At 41.3% G+C, this 23155-nt stretch overlaps 2 protein-coding genes across 2 annotated transcripts in view; one reads left to right on the forward strand and one right to left on the reverse strand.

The window, feature by feature from the left end:
* Nucleotides 1-5197: 5197 nt before the first annotated feature.
* LOC307011828 (uncharacterized protein) lies at nt 5198-10194 on the reverse strand. The gene is made up of 2 exons (XM_079637842.1): nt 8758-10194; nt 5198-5447 (listed from the first exon to the last, which is right to left on the reverse strand). The coding sequence occupies exons 1-2, from the start codon at nt 9907-9909 to the stop codon at nt 5445-5447; spliced, it is 1155 nt and encodes a 384-aa protein (XP_079493968.1). The 5' UTR covers nt 9910-10194; the 3' UTR covers nt 5198-5444.
* Nucleotides 10195-17313: 7119 nt separating this feature from the next.
* Nucleotides 17314-23155, forward strand: part of qars1 (glutaminyl-tRNA synthetase 1) — a 46435-nt gene continuing 40593 nt past the window's right edge. Inside the window, exons 1-3 of the mRNA XM_079638673.1 lie at nt 17314-17522; nt 17682-17832; nt 20471-20580. Of these exons, the coding sequence (XP_079494799.1) occupies nt 17412-17522; nt 17682-17832; nt 20471-20580 (372 nt within the window). The 5' untranslated portion in view covers nt 17314-17411. The remainder of the gene's footprint in view (nt 17523-17681; nt 17833-20470; nt 20581-23155) is intronic.

Here is a 23155-nt window from a genome sequence, read left to right on the forward strand (position 1 = left end):
GCACAGGAACCCGAAAGGCAACGGGGTGGCGGCTTTTTATATATATATATATATATATATATATATATATATATATATATATATAATAAATATAGCTGCAAGCAGCGATGGAGGGCCCAAGCCGGTGGCAACGCCAGCCCGGTGCCTTTAGTGTAACTAAAGGCACCAGGGTGGCGGTGCCACCGGCTTGGGCCCGTAATCGCTGCTTGCAGCTATATTTATTTATATATATATTTATTTATTATTATTATTATTGTTCTTCAAGGGTTTGGGGGCTTTTGGGGCCCTTAACATACTCAAAAACTCTTGAAACTTTGCACACGGGTCAGAACCTGCGGCCATTAGAGCCGGACTGAAGCTGGTACCCGGGCGTGGCAGGGGGGCTCGACAGCGCCCCCTGGAACGGGGTCCGAAAACTTGGTCCATAAATCAAACACGCTTGCATGAAATAATATCAAACTCGGTACACTTATAGATCTCATCGGTTCATATATCCTTCGTGCTCTGACTTTTTACCCCAGCCCAACAGGAAGTCGGCTATTTGGGGTAGTTAGAAAAACGCATTCAATGGAATTTAAAATACTCCTCCTAGACGATTCAACCAATCGCCACGAAACTCGGTGTGCATGAAGTCAAGACATTGAGGATGAAAACTTGCGAGGGGATTTTTGATATCTCGAACGGTTTGGCCGTGGCGAGGAAACAAATTTATGGCGAATATTGGAAACAGGAAGTGTGTTATAACATCCTCATACATTAACTGATCTTGATGAAACTTCAGCAGTGTGTTCGCTGTAAGAGGCCGATCACATGGATGTGACTATTGTGAGTCAAAGTTATAGCGCCACCAACTGGCAGCAGGAAGTGTGTCACTTTCAAAATGCTTTGAATTCACCCTCTTATTTTTACCCGATTTGCTTCAAACTTTATGTGTATAATGTAAACACACGACAGATGTAGACCTGTGAAAGGATGATTGATATCTTTAATACTGTCGCCATGGCAAGGCTTTAAACTTTTATATTCTTTTTGGATGCATTTGAGGCTCTTAACATGCTTCAAATTGCATGAAACTCAACATGCATTTGACATTTATTGTGTAATAGACATGTGCGAAGTTTCAGAAGCGGGCGTGGTAAGGGGCTCAGTAGCGCCACCTTTAGTCAAAAATGGGGTATTAGTTTTACCTACAGTAACCAAACTCGGTACGTATATTCTTCTCTTCGATCCGGACAACTTTCTAATTTACAGTCATTAGCTCCGACCAACAAGAAGTCAGATATTTTGGTTTGAATGTGATATTTGAATGTGAATGTATATTTTAGACTCCGAGTTTTTAGCGGTGGTTTATTTTATTCACACCAAACTTTTTCAACATGATGAAAATACATTAAAGATGCTAAATTGTGAACGGATATTAAATATCTCAAACGGTTTTGCTATGGCGAGGGATTAAAGTAATGTCCAAAAAAGGAAACACTAAAAGCCTCATATCTTCTAAAAAATTTATTATACAACATTTATTTCTATATAAAAGTATACAAATATCAGAACTAAACCCATTTTGTTCTTTTATTTCAATTTAAGAATTATGTATAAGTTAAAAAACAGCCAGAATGCACTTTTTAGTCAAAAAATAAGTCATACATAGGGCAATACTGCCCTCTTGTGATCAAAATCGGGTAGGCCCATTGTATATTGTATCTATATAAATAGTGACTGTTAGAATATTTTCCTACCGGTTAATCGATGTGCAATTAAAGCGGGGGCTTTTAAATCGCTAACTTAAAAGCCAAAGTAAGTATGGACGTCCAGTATGAATGAACTAAAACACATTCACTCTGTTCTGCTCATTCCTCGCCGTGAACGCGTTATTGCCCGTGCAGCCGTGAGCATTTAGTTTAATTTTAAACATAGCGCCATTTCGGGGGTGGGATTGCTTGAATTGCGTGTTCAATAGCCTATTATTCTTAATCTTTTCAGTCAGCTTTTCACCCATGATTAATGAAATTGGACTCCTTGTGCTGATCTTTGCTGTGACTCATTCAGCTCACGATTTATTAAGCGGACACGTTCAGGTTTTAATAGGCTAGTGCCCACTATATTTGAATATCTGTATATTGTAATATCTATACCTAGTCACACCCTACTCTTATTAAATGTATGCTTCATAGTTCATTTTTAATTTCTAAATTTGATCAATAAATTAAATTATTTAGAATAATAAGACACTATAGGACTGTTAGCCTACCCTGTGGCTGATCAAATTAAATATTTTACACTTAAAAATAACAATGCATTAAATAATGTTATAAGATTGTTTTAAATATAAGTTAATTAACGATCGTTGCAAAGAATGAAAGGCTACTTTTAAACATAACACTAAACCTCCTATAGGTGTCGCCAGGCGACCGTCTTAATGAGCGAGTCATTGATTCATTCGTTCAAACGAGTCGTTCGAACGACTGAGTCATTCATGAATGACACAGATCTTTATGGATTGATCATTGAATCTTTGAGTCAAGCGATTCTTTCAAAATGCGGTATCATTCACTAATGAAAAAACACGACCGTCTTAATGAGCGAGTCATTGATTCATTCGTTCAAACGAGTCGTTCGAACGACTGAATCATTCATGAATGACACAGATCTTTATGGATTGATCATTGAATCTTTGAGTCAAGCGATTCTTTCAAAATGCGGAATCATTCACTAATGAAAAAACACTGAGATGCGCGATGGTTCTGCTGTGATCTTTGTTGAACTATTTTCGCTGCTGAAACAGAACAAAAACAGTCAACATTGTTGTGTGTGTGTGTGTGTGATTTTGGTTGGGTGACATTTGTATGTTACAGTTTGACAAGAGTTTATAGTTTAACAAAATCACAATGTTGTGTTTTATTGCGAGTGTACACAAATATAAGGAAACACTTAGCAGTTTGAATGATGTCCTGTATGAACAAAATGACGGAGTATGTTTTTATGTCTCCATTTTTCGATCGATCCTCGTACACACACACACACACACCCACACACACACACACACACACACACACACACACACACACACACACACACACACACACACACACTGCAATCTTGACATCGCAGCCACACACACAGACAGCCCCTCCTGTGTTTGTCTGTGTGGGGAGGGGGGCAGAAAGACTATTAAAAATAGGTTGTGCCATCTAGTGTTTTAAACTATGTATAAATGTGTTTTTTTTCTTTTAAACAAGTGTTTTAAAGTACACTAATTTCAATTAATTTAATGCTGCATTTTTATGTATATTTAAACATTATCAAAGACTACTTTCTGTCAAAGTTAGGATGTTATTTTTTTAGTTTCAAAAGTTCTCTGTCTCTCTCTGTCGGTCATTCCCCTCCCCTATTCGTGTTTTTCATTGCACGCTTTTAAATGTAAAAAAATCTTTCTGTTTTGATATATTTAAACTTTTTTCAAAATCTAGCAAAAAATGCGCCTTTTTGCACAACCCATTTTTTATTTTTATTTTTTCACTGTTCTAATCAGGCCAGGCAAGTCAAATGATCTGTCTTGTCCCTTAAAAAAATTAATATATATATATATACCACACTTCATATGAATTTTTGGTCTTGTGTACTTACAATGGCTGCTGATTTCATGTGTCCGTTAAGTCCATGAAACTGTAGGGTGTCTAATTTTTCATTTTAGGTTTTAGAACGGTGCTCACGCCCTCGATGCGCACTTTTGCAGAACCCACACTGAGGCAAGCTCTAAAGCGGAGATACGTTATTGCCCGTTGTGCACAAGAACCCTAAAGGCACCGGGGTGGCGGTTTATATATATACATATATATATATATATATATATATATATATATATATATATATATATATATATATATATATATAAATAAATATAGCTGCAAGCAGCGATGGAGGGCCCAAGCCGGTGGCACCGCCACCCTGGTGCCTTTAGTGCAACTAAAGGCACCGGGGTGGCGGTGCCACCGGCTTGGGCCCGTAATCGCTGCTTGCAGCTATATTTATTTATTATTATTATTGTTCTTCAAGGGTTTGGGGGCTTTTGGGGCCCTTAACATACTCAAAAACTCTTGAAACTTTGCACAAATGTCAGAACCTGCGGCCATTAGAGCCGGACTGAAGCTGGTACCCGGGCGTGGCAGGGGGGCTCGACAGCGCCCCCTGGAACGGGATCCAAAAACTTGGTCCATAAATCAAACACGCTTGCATGAAATAATATGAAACTCGGTACACTTATAGATCTCACCGGTTCATATATCCTTCGTGCTCTGACTTTTTACCCCAGCCCAACAGGAAGTCGGCTATTTGGCGTAGTTAGAAAAACGCATTCAATGGAATTTAAAATACTCCTCCTAGACGATTCAACCAATCGCCACGAAACTCGGTGTGCATGAAGTCAAGACATTGAGGATGAAAACTTGCGAGGGGATTTTTGATATCTCGAACGGTTTGGCCGTGGCGAGGAAACGAATTTATGGCGAATATTGGAAACAGGAAGTGTGTTATAACATCCTCATACATTAACTGATCTTGATGAAACTTCAGCAGTGTGTTCGCTGTAAGAGGCCGATCACATGGATGTGACTATTGTGAGTCAAAGTTATAGCGCCACCAACTGGCAGCAGGAAGTGTGTCACTTTCAAAATGCTTTGAATTCACCCTCTTATTTTTACCCGATTTGCTTCAAACTTCATCTGTATAATGTAAACACACGACAGATGTAGACCTGTGAAAGGATTATTGATATCTTTAATACTGTCGCCATGGCAACGCTTTAAACTTTTATATTCTTTTTGGATGCATTTGAGGCTCTTAACATGCTTCAAATTGCATGAAACTCAACATGCATTTGACATTTATTGTGTAATAGACATGTGCGAAGTTTCAGAAACGGGCGTGGTAAGGGGCTCAGTAGCGCCACCTTTAGTCAAAAATGGGGTATTAGTTTTACCTACAGTAACCAAACTCGGTACGTATATTCTTCTCTTCGATCCGGACAACTTTCTAATTTACACTCATTAGCTCCGACCAACAGGAAGTCAGATATTTTTGTTTGAATGTGGACTTGTGGAGGATTTTCTCCCCTCCTCCCTCTGTTAGTGTGTTTGGGGTGTGTAGCACTTTTCAAATATGTTAAAGACTCAGGGAAGGAAGAGGACAGGGTCAGCTTGCGGAGACTGTGGGTATTTATTGGAACCAAAGAAATAAAATAAACAAAACAACTTTCTTGCACACAGCGTTCAAATTCAGTCCACAAGTGTCAGGAAACACCCAATATGTTCCTCGCGCTCTCTGGCTTCTCTCGTCCCAGGTTTCCCACTCTCTGTCAGCTCTCTGCGCGTTGCACCCACAGTTCTCCGCTGGTCTCTCTCCCTTCATCTCCTTTTCAGGTGGTTTTTATTCTCTCTCCACACCAATCACTGAAATAAGGGACAGGTGTTCGTCATTTGCACTTGACCCACTTACACCGCACCTGTCTCCCAATCTTCTCTCCCGTCACAGGCTCCGCTGGGCCACGCCCCCCTTGCCACATACCCCCACCGCCTGACTCAGGTCGGGGAGCCATCCGGCCTGCGGCCCCCCCCCCCTCCTCCTGGAGAGGAAGTCGGCCACAGCCATCTGTGCACCCGGCCTGTGGACCACCTGGAACTTAAAAGGCTGTAAGGCCAGATACCAACGGGTGATCCGCGCGTTGGTATCTTTCATGCGGTGGAGCCACTGGAGGGGTGCGTGGTCTGAACAGAGGGTGAATTCCCGCCCCAGGAGATAATAGCGGAGGGTGAGGACGGCCCATCTGATGGCAAGACACTCTTTCTCAATGGTGCTGTACTTAGTCTCTCTCTTTGAGAGCTTGCGACTAATGTACAGCACCGGTCGCTCCTCTCCCTCTATCTCCTGGGACAGGACCGCTCCCAGCCCCCTGTCCGACGCGTCCGTCTGCAACAAGAAAGGGAGAGAGAAATTGGGAGAATGTAATAGAGGGCCGCCACACAGGGCAGCTTTTACCTGGGTGAAGGCCTGCTGACACTGCTCCGTCCACTGGACCGGGTCTGGTGCTTCCTTTTTAGTGAGATCAGTCAGCGGGCTGGCGAGGTCCGAATAATTAGGCACAAACCTTCTATAATATCCCGCCAGCCCCAGGAACTGTCTCACCTCCTTTTTGGTCTTGGGCCTCGGGCAAGTTGCAACTGCTGCGGTCTTGTCAATTTGCGGCCGCACTTGCCCGTGACCCAAGTGGAAGCCCAGATACCTGACCTCTACCCGCCCAACCGCACACTTCTTCGGGTTGGCCGTGAGTCCAGCCAGTCTCAGCGCTCTCAGGACAGCACTCACATGCTCCATATGCCGCTGCCAGTCATTACTGTATATGACGATGTCATCCAAGTAGGCAGCGGCATATGCGGCATGGGGCCGTAGAATTCGGTCCATGAGACGCTGAAAGGTGGCTGGAGCCCCGAACAACCCGAACGGTAGTGTAACAAATTGGTGTAACCCAAACGGCGTGGTAAAGGCTGTTTTCTCTTTAGATAACGGTGATAAGGGGATCTGCCAGTATCCTTTCGTTAAGTCCAGTGTCGAATAAAAGCGAGCAGTGCCCAGCCGATCAAGCAGTTCGTCAATCCGCGGCATTGGATACGCGTCGAACTTCGACACAGCATTAACTTTGCGGTAATCCACACAGAAACGAACCGAGCCGTCGGTTTTAGGTACTAAAACTATCGGGCTCGCCCAATTACTGTGGGATTCTTCTATTACTCCCATCTCGAGCATCGCCTCTAATTCAGACTGAACCACTTTCTTTTTGTGTTCAGGTAACCTATACGGCCGGCTGCGAACCACCACGCCCGGCTCGGTCTCAACATGGTGCTGAATAAGATTAGTTCGACCGGGTAGGGGCGAGAACACGTCGGCAAAGTCTGCCTGCAACCTTACTACGTCAGCAAGCTGGGACGGTGAAAGATGATCTCCTCCCGGGGCCAGTGCGAATGATTGCTGTTTAATGTTCGCCTCTGGTCCGAGATCCTCTTCCGCACCAATTACCGTCGCCAGCATCACTGACTCCACCTCATTCCATTTTTTAAGGAGGTTGAGGTGATAAATTTGACGTGCCCCGCTCCTATCCGTTCGAAGTACCTCATAATTGAGATCACCCACCTGCTGTGTGACCTCAAAAGGCCCTTGCCACTTTGCAAGTAATTTAGAACTTGACGTAGGGAGCAATACAAGGACTTTATCTCCCGGTGAAAATTTTCGAAGTCGGGTTCCCCTGTTGTATAGCTGGGTCTGTTTGCCCTGAGCCTGTAACAAATTCTCCATTGAAAGCCGCCCCAAAGTGTGGAGTTTTGTTCTCAGGTCCCGGACATACTGGATTTCGTTACGACTCTCCGAAGGTCCTTCCTCCCAAGTCTCCTTTAGGACGTCCAGCACCCCGCGGGGCTGACGTCCATAAAGGAGCTCGAAGGGGGAAAACCCCGTGGAGGCTTGCGGGACCTCGCGCACCGCAAACAACAGGGGTTCCAACCATTTATCCCAATTTTTGGCGTCCTCGTGAACGAATTTACGAATCATGGTTTTTAATGTGCGATTAAATCGTTCGACCAGTCCGTCTGTTTGTGGGTGATAGACGCTGGTACGAATCGACTTAACGCCCAATAACTCGTAAAGTTCGCGTAATGTACGTGACATAAACGCCGTGCCTTGGTCAGTGAGGATCTCTTTCGGGATCCCCACTCGGGAGATTAAACGAAACAGTGCATCCGCAACACTCTTAGCTGAGATGGTGCGGAGAGCCACTGCCTCGGGATATCGGGTTGCATAGTCCACTATCACTAATGCAAATCGATGTCCACGTGCGGATCGTTCTAATGGCCCGATGAGGTCCATCGCAATTCTTTCAAAGGGGACCTGCATTAAAGGAAGTGGGCGCAATGGCGCTTTTGGGGAGGCCGGCGGATTTACCAGCTGACATTCACGACAAGACGCGCACCACCTGCGCACGTTCTCGTGAATGCCCGGCCAAAAGAAACGGGCCATGAGACGATTCAGTGTAGTTATCTGTCCCAAATGTCCTGCCATGGGATTAGAATGAGCCGTCTGGAAAAGCATTTCCCGACGGCTCTTTGGAACCAATAATTGGGTTGTAATCTCCTTTGACTGAGTGTCTTGTGTCACTCGATACAACCTATCTTTAATAATCGCAAAATAAGGATAGCTAAGCGGACGGTCAATTTGGAGAGGCTGACCGTCGATGGTACGGACCTGTTCAAAAGCGTGTTTAAGTGACTCATCTTGAGACTGCTCCAGGGGAAAATCATCGCGCTCCGAGAGAATCTGTCTCTCGATTGCACTCTGTTCCCCTGACACTAGTCTCGAGGGTCCCGGTTCCGCCTCTCCCAATCGCACCGTCGCCTCGCTATCCTGCGTTTTCTGACCACAAGAGGTATCCACACATAAACTCCTGATTAAATCACTAAATGCTGGCCAATTCGTTCCCAGAATTAGTGGATGCCTGAGGTGCGGGTTAACTGCAACCTCTATTCTATGCTTTTGTCCCCTAAATTGAATCACAGCTGACATTAAGGGATACTTCACCACGTCCCCGTGCACACACCTTACCCGAACCATGCGGCTCATATCCAATGCCTCGGGTTGAATCAGGCTTTGGTGGATCGAGGTTTGGTTACAGCCTGAATCCACCAGAGCCTGATAGGTACCCCCCTTAATACTCACAGGTATTTGGTACCGGCCAGCCTGATCGTGGGCAGCCTGCTGAACATCTGGGACCCGGATCATTGTCCCTATGTCCATCATGGGACACCTATCAATGAAATGGTCCGGGTCCCCACAACGCCAGCAGGCCGGCCCAGACCTCCCCGCCGCCCTAGTGGCAGGAAGTGGGCCAAGGGATTGGCGTGGAGAGAGCGTGGAAGGCGGAGGAGACATTTCTGCTCCAGCAGAGGTGAAGCCCCTGGGCGGCCCGCGGGCGTCCCCTGACTGGTCCGCCGCCATCCCAGCGCGGGCCCGGGGTGGACCTCTGAATGGACCTGGCGGACGGGTCCTTGGGAGCGGGACAGGTCGCTGTGATGGGGTAGAGGGGGGGGGAACTGAAAAAGAAGAGGAGAGAGAGACATTAGGGAGGGTGTCGCCGACCCTGGAGCACGCCACCAGCTGATCCTCCGCCAGATGGATGGCCGAGTCCAGCGACGTCGGGCGGTGGCACTGGACCCACTCGGCCGTCTTCTTCGGTAGCCGAGCTATGAACTGCTCCAGTACCACACGGTCGATGATCTTCTCAACATCGCTTCCCTCGGCCAGTAGCCACTTGCGGCAGGAGTCCCGGAGCTGCTGCGCCATGACGAAGGGCCGGCCGTTATCGCCCAGATCGAGCGACCGAAACCGCTGGCGATGTTGCTCAGGGCTTCGGCCAACCCTCTGCAGGATGGCCCTCTTCAGGTCGTCGAAGACCAGGAGGTTCTGGACCGGCAGCTGTTGGGCAGCCGCCTGCGCCTCCCCGGACAACAATGGGATGAGGCGCACCGGCCAATGCTCTTTCGGCCACCCACCTGCCTCTGCTGCCTTCTCGAAGAGGTCCAGGAAGACCTCCGGGTCATCCTGGGCCCCCATCTTGCTCATGGTCAGGTGGGGGAGCTCGGCCGGCGGCGGCGTGGCTCCGGTCCGACCCTCTCGATCCATCCAGCTCCGGAACCTCTCGCGGTCCTCTTGCTGGCCCTGGACGAGGAGCTCGAAACGTCGTTCCAGGTCGCTCCTCATACCCACCAGGGCCTGATGGTGTTCGTGGTGGAGGGCCGCAAGGGAGGTGATAACGTCCGCAAGTGGGGACGATGTTGCAGACGAAGTTAGTTGGCTAGCGGCGGCTTCCATCTCCCTTCCCGGGTTTCGGCACCAGTGTAGCACTTTTCAAATATGTTAAAGACTCAGGGAAGGAAGAGGACAGGGTCAGCTTGCGGAGACTGTGGGTATTTATTGGAACCAAAGAAATAAAATAAACAAAACAACTTTCTTGCACACAGCGTTCAAATTCAGTCCACAAGTGTCAGGAAACACCCAATATGTTCCTCGCGCTCTCTGGCTTCTCTCGTCCCAGGTTTCCCACTCTCTGTCAGCTCTCTGCGCGTTGCACCCACAGTTCTCCGCTGGTCTCTCTCCCTTCATCTCCTTTTCAGGTGGTTTTTATTCTCTCTCCACACCAATCACTGAAATAAGGGACAGGTGTTCGTCATTTGCACTTGACCCACTTACACCGCACCTGTCTCCCAATCTTCTCTCCCGTCACAGGCTCCGCTGGGCCACGCCCCCCTTGCCACAGGGTGTAAGGGATTTGTTAAAATTATAGAGCCAATAAGTGGTATTATACTGCCCCCTGCTGTCTCTTCATCATACTACTCCCTAATATTGTTATATAATTCATATTTAGACTTTATAAAATCAGTATTTTAACATTTACAATGACATTTGATCAAAATTCATCTATTGTTGTTGTATTACTATTGACAATTGTGCCACACTGAGAAATGGGAAGCCTGAAAGCGAAAGTATATCACTTGGTCATACTACTCACTAATATTGTTCTATAATTCATATTTAGACTTTATAAAATCACTATTTTAACATTTACAATCACATTTTGACAAAATTCATGTATTGGAGTATTACTATTGACAATTGTATCACACTGAGAAATGGGAATTTTGAAAGTGAAAGTGAAACGGAGGCCGCCATTTAGGCCACGCCCCCCGCAGTACAAATTCACTCATAACTCGAAAACGGAAAGTCGTTGCGCGCTCAAATTTTGATGGTAAGGTCCTCTCCAGGCTCTTGATCGAAATATATTGTCGCGGAACTCGGGAACGCCCCCCCCGGCGATCACAAAATCCCGAGACCTCCGACCTTTGATCGGCTGTAACTCTCGAACCAGACCACCCCGATCCTTGTGGAATAGCTTGTTGGAAAGGGCCTGTCCTTACCTAGCTTCGATTCGATTTTGGTGCGATTTGGCCTGGGCATTCCCGAGATATAAGCCAAAAAATGTTTGCATTTGAACGGGAATAACTCCCGGCCCCAATCGCCCACCAACACTGGGATGGTCTCATTACACAGGGCACCTCGAGCACTATCTAAGCTCCGAGTTTCAGATTTTTTCGCTCTCTCGTTCCCAAAATATATGTGAGAAACCAAATTTCCATTCATTCATTCACTTCAACTGTAAGATGGAGGCTGTAATAACACTGTCGTTCACTAGAGAGAGCAGCAGGATTATATTTGTAATCTTTTTATCAGCTTTCAGCATTGGCTAACAAACAAATGCTTAAAGCTATATATTTGTTATTATGATGGACGTGTAATGTGTGTAAGCATGCATAATGAACATGCAAAAACTGGTTTGCTTTGGTGCAAAATACTGGTAAACATCAAGACTTGTAAAATGAAAGTGAGTCAATAAGTGGTCTTCTACTGCCCTCTGCTGGACATTCTACTTATTAATAGTCTTTTCACATGTGCTTTTGCATTCATTTAGACACTAAAAAAATCCCTTATATAACAATTACTATTATAACACAATCATATTTTGTCAGTTTATCACTTCATTTGTTCTGATGCTTCACATAATTACTAGCAACGTGGTAAATCATGGTTATTAAAGCTAGAAACATGGAAAATCATAGTAAATAAGGTAAATCATGCTAGAATCCTGGTAAATCATTCTAGAATGTGGTATATCATGGTAAATCATCCTATAACATGGTAAATCAAGGTAAATCATGCTAGAATAGGATGCTAAATTGCGGACGGATTTTTGATATCTCGAACGTTTTGGCCGTGGCGAGGAAACAAATTTATGAAATGATGAATTTACACCGGTACTTAAGAAAAGCTGGTACCGTTACCATTTAATTTTTTTAGTACCGAAATGGTACCGAAGTACCGGGTCTTTTGACAACACTAATATATATATATATATTTTTTTTTTTTCTTATATGTGCCCTCGATGCGCACTTTTGCAAAACCCACACTGATGCAAGCTCTAAAGCAGACTTCTTCTCGACAGTCAAAGCAGAGTTACGTTATTGCCCGTTGTGCACAGGAAATCTAAGGCACCGGGGTGGCGGTTTTATATATATATATATATATATATATATATATATATATATATATATATATATATATATAAATAAATATAGCCGCAAGCAGCGATGGAGGGCCCAAGCCGGTGGCACCGCCACCCTGGTGCCTTTAGTGCAACTAAAGGCACCGGGGTGGCGGTGCCACAGGCTTGGGCCCGTAATCGCTGCTTGCGGCTATATTTATTTATATATATATATTCTTCTTCTTCTTCTTCTTTATAATAAATTTTTTTTCAAGGTTTTTGCCACTTTTGGGGGCCTTAACGTGCTCAAAAACTCTTGAAACTTTGCACACTGGTCAGAACCCGCGGCCATTAGAGCCGGACTGAAGCTGGTACCCGGGCGTGGCAGGGGGGCTCGACAGCGCCCCCTGGAACGGGGTCCGAAAACTTGGTCCATAAATCAAACACGCTTGCATGAAATAATATGAAACTCGGTACACTTATAGATCTCATCGGTTCATATATCCTTCATGCTCTGACTTTTTACCCCAGCCCAACAGGAAGTCGGCTATTTGGCGTAGTTTAAAAAACACATGCAATGGAATTTAAAATACTCCTCCTAGACGATTCAAACAATCACCACGAAACTCGGTGTGCATGAAGTCAAGACATGGAGGATGAAAAGTTGCGAGGGGATTTTTGATATCTCGAATCGTTTGGCCGTGGTGAGGAAACGAATTTATGGCGAATATTGGAAACAGGAAGTGTGTTATAACATCTTCATACATTAATTGATCTTGATGAAACTTCAGCAGTGTGTTCGCTGTAAGAGGCCGATCACATGGATGTGACTATTGTGAGTCAAAGTTATAGCGCCACCAACTGGCAGCAGGAAGTGTGTCACTTTTGAAATGCTTTGAAATCACCCTCTTATTTTTACCCGATTTGCTTCAAACTTCATCTGTATAATGTAAACACACGACAGATGTAGACCTGTGAAAGGATTATTGATATCTTTAATACTGTCGCCATGGCAACGCTTTAAACTTTTATACTCTTTTTGGATGCATTTGAGGCTCTTAACATCCTTCAAATTGCATGAAACTCAACATGCATTTGACATTTATTGTGTAATAGACATGTGCGAAGTTTCAGAAACGGGCGTGGTAAGGGGCTCAGTAGCGCCACCTTTAGTCAAAAATGGGGTATTAGTTTTACCTACAGTAACCAAACTCGGTACGTATATTCTTCTCTTCGATCCGGACAACTTTCTAATTTACAGTCATTAGCTCCGACCAACAGGAAGTCAGATATTTTGGTTTAAATGTGTACTGTTTGGAGCATTTTCCCTCTGCCCCTCTGTGTGTGTGTGTGTGAGGAGGGGGGCTAGTTTAATTTAACCATTTCTCTGCTGTGTGCAAAATCTCTGGCACTTTTGAGGGCCTTAACATGCTCGAAAACTCTTGAAATTTTGCACACAGGTCAGAACCCGCGACCATTAGGGCCAGGCTGAAGCTGGTACCCGGGCGTGGCAGGGGGGCTCGACAGCGCCCCCTGGAATGGGATTCGAACACTTGTCCGTATATCAAACACGCTTGCATGAATTAATATGAAACTCGGTACACATATAGATTTAATCGGGCCGAACAACTTTCCCTGGGTCAAGTTTTACGCCAGCCCAACAGGAAGTCGGCTATTACGGGTTGATTGGAGAACGCTTGCTCTCGCATTTGAAACACTTCTCCTAGAGAATTCATCCGATGACCACGAAACTCGGTCAGCATGAAGTCAAGACATGGAAGATGATAAATTGCCTGGGGATTTTTGATATCTCGAACGGTTTGGCCGTGGCGAGGAAACAAATTTATGATTAAAAAAGGATGCATAAAGTGTGTTATAACTTAGTTATAGTTTTACCTACAGTAACCAAACTCGGTACGTATATTCTTCTCTTCGATCCGGACAACTTTCTAATTTACAGTCATTAGCTCCGACCAACAGGAAGTCAGATATTGTGGTTTGAATGTGTATTTTCTCTCTTTCACACACACACACACACACACACACACACACACACACACACACACACACACACACACACACACACACACACACACACACACACACACACACACACACACACAGCATTCCAGCATTGCAATCTTGACATCGCAGAATGTTCATTATAGCCTTAATAAAATATAATAATAAAATAGTCAACCTTACATATAAAAATTACACTGCTCTGTTTAAATAGTCATTTGTACAGTTTGTGCCGTTCATAATATTTTTTTTAATTTTTCTATATTGGAACGTGAGTGTACAAAGTACAAAGCCTATAAAAAGAATAGTTTAGCATCCAAAAATGTAATAATATATATATATTATTATATATATAATAATATATATGTTAAAAATAGGGGGAAAAAAGAATTTACATAATATATATATATATATATATATTTTTTTTTTATATTATATATATATATATATATATATATATATATATATATATATATATATATATATAATTAAAGCTGCAAGCAGCGATGGAGGGCCCAAGCCGGTGGCACCGCCACCCGGTGCCTTTAGTTCCACTAAAGGCACCAGGGTGGTGGTGCCACCGGCTTGGGCCCGCAATCGCTGCTTGCAGCTTTAATTTATAATAATAATTGTAACGTGATGCAGATATCTAAATCAGAGAATATAGGTTTGGGCGGTTGGCTGGGGGATTATTTATTTTTAACAGGGGATTCGGGAGACTCAAAGAGCACCAGATTAATGAATTTATCTTTAAAATGTAAAAAAAAATCGTACCTTTAGCCAGGTACCGAGCTCCACCCACAAAATACTGTGGGAAACACAGTAGGCTATATGATGGTCAATGAAAAATACACATTTAATTATCTTAATAAAATACATGATCAGGATTTTAGCACCTCCGCCTCATTTTGAGCCAGGAAAAACCCTGATTATTACATAGATTTTGGGTGGAGAAAAGTCTTCGTGTTTTCAAAGCCAGGTGTTTTATTGCATCCACCTTGCACATCAGATGATCCACTACAATCTTATTAATAGAGCATACATTACTCCAAATGTTCTATATAAAATGAAGGTTAGATCTGATCCTTATTGTCATCTCTGTAACAAATCTATAGTAGGTTCTCATATGCATGTGTTTTGAAAATGCCCTATGTGGTACCATTCTGGAATTTTGTACTGTTCATTCTGTTCATTTCTACACCTGGCGATACCAAGGACCGATTGTGGACCCATTTCATGGCATCTGTTAATATACAGTTCATCTGTACTGTATATAGTTGATGAAATTACTTATTCTGTCTTCAACCCAATGATTTTAGCGTTTTCTCATGTACCTCCAGGTCACAACATTGCTTGTTCACCCCGAAAGTCTTTGCATGTGGACAATCACGCATGTCATGATCTGTCTGTCAATGGGAGGAAACCACGCTCTATGTTGGAGCTCGATACTGTTGGAGATGTATACTGTAGTATAACAGTGAGCAGGCAATCTTTGTTTATTGATGAGTGGTGGCAGAAAAGCATATGGTCAGCAACACATGTTATGGATAGGGAGTGTATTGGGCCATGATGCTTTTTGTGGTCAATACAATCTAAGTTGCTCCTCTAAAATATATGATACAATTTTCAAGCCTATTCCAATGCCGATGATTAAATGAGTAAATTAACATTTGAAATATTCAATGATAATACCTAAAATACATGATCTTTTGATAGAAAATGTAAGCTTTGATTTTTGAAATTGCTCTAACAAATTTTAAAGGAATTGCTTATTACAACAATGTCAGGACCTGTAAAGGGAACTTATATATTCCATCATTATAAAAATAAAAATAAAATTCCTCTCATTTCCTGTTAACCCTAAATGTAAGGAGATGCACTTTAAAATTATGAATCATATATACCCTGCAAATCAATTTTTAAGAATAAGATTTAATGTTGTGTTTTAAATTTATTTCAAATATGCAAGTTAGAGAAACGGATGAACACTTGTTTTTTCATTGTAGCTAATTTGGTGTACGCATTCTGGAATGATTCGTTCAGTTTGATGCAACAAAGAATACCTGCAGGACTGATATTGATACATGGGAAATTGTTACGTTTAATAAAGGATAAAAAGGTGTCTTCTGTAATAATAAATAATGTGTTGCTTTTGCTGAAATTTTACATACACAGATGTAAATTTTTCAAAATTCCTCCAAGATTATTGTTTTTTTAAAGAGTTTTTTATTATATATCTTGAGACAATGAGAGGGATGAAAAGTCACTATGCAAAGCAAAGCAAAGCAAAGTATGTGATGTGAAAATGTAATGTAATCTCTAATGTAAAGTTTTTGGAAATCTTTCAGTTATGTCTGCCTTTCTTTTAATGTTCTATGCAGCAAGATATAGCCTATCCATAACTTTTAAATAAATTATTTTTGGTTACTTTGATCCTGATCCAACTAAAAATAACGCTTGCTTTGTTATGAATTAAATTTATATTCTTAGTTTTCTATCCATAAATGTAAGTTTACCAACAACAAACCATTATTTTCTGAGTTTTTGAGAGTTTAAAATGTATCTTAATACAATTACACGTTCAAGAAAGCAAGTAGAACATCTTCAATTTGTAAGGACTTTAATTTGTACAATGTAACTGATGTACAGATTAATATCTTACCCTCATGTTATTTTTTTATTTTTATTTTTTATTTTTCAGCTCTTTGTTAACTCTTCTTTTCTCATTTGTATTCTGATGATATTTAACATATTGTTACATTTTGTACACTGTATACAAAGTTGTAGCTGTCATAAACATGTCATCTCTGTATGTTTTGGAAGAAAAAATGAAGTACAAAAAAAATGTAATAAAACAATTATTAAAAAGACATCATAATCCCTCGACCAAAAAAACCCAAAATAAAAAAAGCTCTGATCAGTGACAAATGAACCCAACTTTATGAATTCTGAATCCTAAATACAATCGCCACAAAAAAAGCTAACCTCAGGCAAACTACACCACGGTCCATAGACATAATAAATACATACTATAAATATATATGTATTTATTATGTCTATGCCACGGTCGCTCAAGTTCAACGTCCAGTGGCTTTTGGTTCGACTGATGCAACCAAGTGTCAACAGACTAGAGGCGCACCGACGATTGGTGGAAGGATGCGTGAAAGCAAATCTGATTGGAGAAAGTATGGTTCGTACAAATCTGAATCCACGCCTTCTGCAGGAAGTGTAAACCGGCGTGTGTGCAGGAAGGAAAATGGCGGACGCTGTGTCTATTTTCATGTCAATTGGCCTTAGTGAGCAGAAAGCTAAGGAAACCCTGAAAAATGAATTGCTCTCATCAACACTCAAGAAGGCCATCGAAGTGGTAGGCTACATAATGAATTAATACGCATAATGAATAATTGCTGTTGTGCGCTGTAAAAGTCATTAGCCTCTAAAGAACTTGCATGGCAATTTCCTTACCTTACATTACGAGAGGTGTTTGAAAAAGTTTTGTAATATTGCTGATGTGTTTTTTTCTCAGGCTCAAGGGCTGCTTGGGTCCGCTGGCATTGACAAGACTACAGGCACTCTGCTGTACAGTATGGTGACACGACTTAAAGACACGCATCGACTTTCTTTCCTCACAGAATACATCATTACACGAAAAATAACCACGGAACTGCAGTTGTCAGGTATCTGATTGTCTTTATTATTATGTCACGCTGTTTTTTCTTCTTCTTAGTGTCTATAATGTTTTGTTTTCTTAAATTAATTTATGTATATCAATATAATTGATTACGAATCAAGAATTTGTCATTTTAAACTTTTTTTTTAAACAAATGAGAAATTATTATAAATAAAATAGGAGTGATGCAGCACCAATGTTTTGTGGAGTACAAAAAGGCTATTTAAAAAGAGAAAACTGTAGCAGAGAACACTAGACTTGACACACAGAAGCCAATGGCACATGTCGATTTGCTATCCGGTGGCACATCCGGTCTTCATTGGCGTGTGATAGTGGATAGTGGGTGCCACTGACATTGTCGCCAAACACTGACACTGACTGACCCCGAGTCGCGGAACATGTTGTCGTATGTTGTGACACCTCCAGTAGTGACTGAAAGATGAATTCAGCAGCTCTTCTGATGTAATGGTGACATAAAATCCTAAATAAATAGCCTAATTTAGTGATATTTTAAATATCAATTAAACGCATTAAGGTCTGTAATATTTTTTTCAAACATGTTATTTGTGTCATGTCTGTACGTTGTTTATCACGCAATGTCGCAAACTGCCCATTCTAGGAAAGACACAAAATAAATCTACAATATGTCACCACGAATAACGCATTAAAGGATTTTGGACATCGGACCTCATTTTCAAGTTAGCCTGGTTGTTATTCATCAGTGGAGACAATAAAAAAAAAAAAATTAAAATACCGGCGCTAGCCTAGCATTGGAGAACTATGCAACTGTAAGGACTGGATGAATTTTTTTTTTAAACTGTCTCCACTGATGAATAACAACCAGGCTACCTTGAAAATGAGGCCCGATGTCTAAAATCCTGAACCACCCCTTTAACAGTTGCATCTGTTACTGTAAACCTTTATTTTTGCATGTTGCTGCTCTGGGACATGCCGGTAGGTGTCAGTGTAAGTAAGTGTAACGCTGGCCAGCGCAAGATTCTCAACAGTGGCTTTAATATATCAAAAATAATTTTATGGAATTACCATGTGTATAATAAATAAATTGGTCAAATCATCCAATGGCACATGCCACTCAAATACATGTGCCACACAAACTGACAAAAATATTACCAACTTTAATGCATTTAATTGACATTTAAAATATCACTAAATTAGGCTGTTTATTTAGGCTTTTGTGGCACAATTAGATCATTATAGCTGCTCAATTCATCTGTCAGTCACTACTGGAGGTGTCACAACATACTATGACATGTTCCGTGACTCGATGTCAGTCAGGTGTCGTGTCAGTTAGTGTCCGTGTTTGGCGACAATGTCAGTGGCACATGCCACTCTCCACTATCACATGCCATTGAAGACCGGATGTGTCTCTAAGTATATCGAAAAGTGCCATTGGCTTCTGTGCGCCAAATGCCATGTCACTTAAAGGGATGGTTCGGAGTATTTTCAACCTAGGGTCCTTTGCACCATGACCTCGAGCCAAACACCCCCCAGAAGCTTTTTTTCCCTTGGTCAAACATTATTAAAGTTAGAGCTTTTTTAGAAATATCAGCCGAATGGCTTAGTGCAGGCGCTAATGGATCCGAATGTTGTATCTCGTAAATTACCCCACTAATAATGCCTGGAATGGTACCAAACTTCTACAGTAGTACAAATAGATTCTGTACTCATAAAAGAGGCATTGTAAAGTTTGTAAGTACATCAGGAGTTTCTTTAAATAACACTTGCCTGATGGCTTATGCTACTGCTAACCTGGACGGCGAGGTCACTTCTGTGATTTGGATAAAAGTCCTGGCAGAAAGCGATGCATAAGGATGTAGATTAACGACGCCCAGATCCAGGAATGCACACATTTTTTGTTGATAGTACCAGTTTGCAACAATTATTAGTTAACACTAAGTTGTCAACACTTCGTAAAAAAAAAAAAAAAAAATTGGATATACCCAAAAACTTTTTAAGCAAGGTGATCGCGCAAGACTTTTACGGGCTTTTCCCAAATCACTGAAGTGACCTTGACGTCCGTGTTAGTGTAGCATAAGCCATCAGGCAAGTGTTATTTCAATAAACTCCTGATGTACTTAACTTTACAATGCCTCGTTTTATGAGTACAGAACCTATTTGTACTACTGTAGAAGTCTGATACCATTCCGGGCATTATTAGTGGGGTAATTTACGAGATACAACATTCGGATCCATTAGCGCCTCCACTAAGCCATTCGCCGGAAATCTCTAAATAAGCTCTAACTTTAATAGTGTTCAACCAAGGAAAAAAAAGCTTTTGGGGGTGGGGTGTTTGACTCAAGGTCATGGTGCAAAGGACCCTGGGTTGAAATTACTCCAAACCATCCCTTTAATGTTAATAGCTTTCCTCTAGCTCAGTGGTTAACAACGCAAGGTTGTGGGTTAGATCCCAGGGGATTGCACATACCTATGCTATGTATAAATGTATAGGATAATGCAATGAAAGTCGCTTTGGATAAAACCGTCTGCCAAATGCATAAATGTAAATGTAAAATACTGTCTCTCCCCCGCATGATTAGTTCTCATGAGCAAGGTCCTTTTTCATAGTTTACTAATTTGCTGTTCACCACTTGTTGACATTTTTATTGCTGTTATTTTTTTCTCAGCGGCATTGGACTTTGTGAAAAGTCACCCTCAGGAACATGTGGATCGGCGTGAGTTTGAGACTGCCTGTGGGGTGGGAGTGCTGGTCACACCTGAGCAGATAGAGGATGCAGTAAGGACGCTTCATTCACAAATGTTCACAAAAAGTTTTTCTGTGGTGTGAGTATAGACTAGATATTATAGGAGGAGAACAAATATGGCAATCAAGAAAAAAAGAGAGGTTTTGAGATAGAAAAACAAATATTTTTATTTAAATAACATTTGAAAAACCTGTATAAACTGAACACCAAAGAACAATATTAACTATTGAGCGGTGTTGACCCGTTCATGAAAAATGTCACAAAGAACCGTAGACTAGTAGCCTAGTCCGTTTTGAATAGTTTTTGTTTAAAAGTAGACATTTCAAGCTTTCAATTTCAAGATGAGCCACCTTCTGAACGGAGGCGGGGAGCATCAGGTCATTTGCATATAAAGGGACACACACAAAAATTGAGCGTTTTTGTTCTCACCCAAAAAGGGCCAAATTTGACAAGCTATAATTAATGATCTGGGGGGTATTTTGAGCTGAAACTTCAGACACATTCTGGGGAAAGATATTTTACCGGCCATGAAATGTTTTTTGCCAAAACAGGCAGTAATGACAGCAAAATTTCAGATACCATTCAAGATTCACAATTCTCTATTCCAATTTTAAGACCACAGTTAAAACTACTAGCCTAACTAATATAAATGTAAAACATTATTAAAGACAAGTAACAAGTACACATTAAATAAACAGTGCTTTTCAGTTATTTCAAGTAGGTCTAACAGTAGTTTTCAGGTACAGCAATTTAATTATTTAAGCAAATGTAAAATAACACTGCATAGTCTTCACTAGGGTTGCACAATTCTGGCAACTTTCGAGGCTGGAAACGTTCCTCGATCACATGTACACAGCACACTACTTACTTAGGGTTATTGATACGGAAGTAAAATAATGGCAAATGTTTTTGACAGAAAAAAGCTTGTTGAATTGCACTAATTGAAAAAGTATGCATTGCATTAATAGTGCTTGCATTTTAATGCATTGAATTTTATGGGCTGAAATTCAACATGGTTGTATATTTAAGCTGTGAATGTTTCAATTCAAAACATTTCACACACATTTTCATTATTTCATTTCAATAATATCATATTCAACTTTCAGATTTCACTTCCAAAATATTAATTCTGTTTGAAAATACAACCTATAATATTCGACAGGCAAATTTCTGTTAAAAAAAATTCCGCTTTACAAATTCGCTTCTACAAATACCATGGTTCAAATTTGACAGAAAATTCAACATTTCACATAAGTATTTGTGATGATTATCAGGGCCAGTATATATATATATAGAAAAAGCTGTTAAAGACACAAAAGCTGTGTTTACATTTAACTTTGTACATAAAAGCAGCTTTCTCTACCGTGAACGAGATTATAATGTTATTCCCTGATGCTGATCATATCACAGTCCTGCAAAGATGACAGAACATTTACTTGCATTTGCTGACCTGCTTAAACAGTTTAGTTTTAGAATAGTGAGTGAGAGTGACCTGGATGCATCAGTAAATGGTGAGAGATTTAGCTAAATAAAATGATCCTGCCAGAAGTATTGCGTGATAACTTTATTATTTATTGTTCTGCCTCTAATCATCTCTGAGCTTTTATGAGGGTTTACTCATTCGCTGTAAGGTGAATTTAGCATTTTCCGGTGTTTCAGTTTGGACAAGAAACTTTTGGAAAATACTTGAAAATGCTAGCGTAGACGGAGATCGATTTGAAACAAAAATGTCTTTTTCAAACGTATCTGGATTAATGTAGATGTAGCCTGAGCAGACATTTAGGTGAGATTATTAAAAAAAATAAAAAACAGGGTCAAAAATTACCCTCCCCACACACACACACACACACACTCCCCCCTGAAAAAAAAATCCCCCATAAGTCACCTAAGGCCGAGGACACACTTAACGACTGTAAAGCCCCGTTCACACCGCCAGCGACTTTGGCGCTGTGTGTTGCTAGTCTCTGTACTGTGAAGTCGCTTGTGGGCGTTGGTAGTGCTGTCGCTCTAATGTTATTGATAGACTGCACGTCTGGCCATCACAATACCATCACAAGTGATATTATACAACTATATAATTTTTTATTTTACTAGGAATTAGGCTCAAAAGAAATGGTATGCTGTTGGGAGAGTTTTTATATTACCACAGTGTTCAGAATCATTTACTAGATTAACAATCTATTAATCAACAAATTAAACTCACTCACACTGTCATAAATTACAAAAACATTCTTCGAATTTGACAAATAACCAATTTTCTTGTCCCTAATGCATTTTTTTTATTTTATGTAATTCAACTTTTTTGTTTATTGTTCAACACTCAACACTTCAGAGTACATTACCACATTTTTCAGTAATAGTCTTTGCAATTACACATTCAGCCACTAGTCACAATCAGTGGAATACAACCAAAACAAAAACACAAGGAAATTAAACAATTGTTGAGCAGTCCTATTCATTTACACCATTTTTATATGCTGCCAAAAATTATCTCATGTTTTTCATTTCTCCCTATTTATGCATTCTCCCCAACATACTCTCATATTAAGCCATTTCAATCATCCCATCTCAACCCAGTCTTTCAGGTCTGGGGTTTTGGGGCATTTC

This window comes from Phoxinus phoxinus (assembly GCF_949152265.1).
Source record: "Phoxinus phoxinus genome assembly, chromosome: 15".
Taxonomy (NCBI): Eukaryota; Metazoa; Chordata; class Actinopteri; order Cypriniformes; family Leuciscidae; genus Phoxinus; species Phoxinus phoxinus.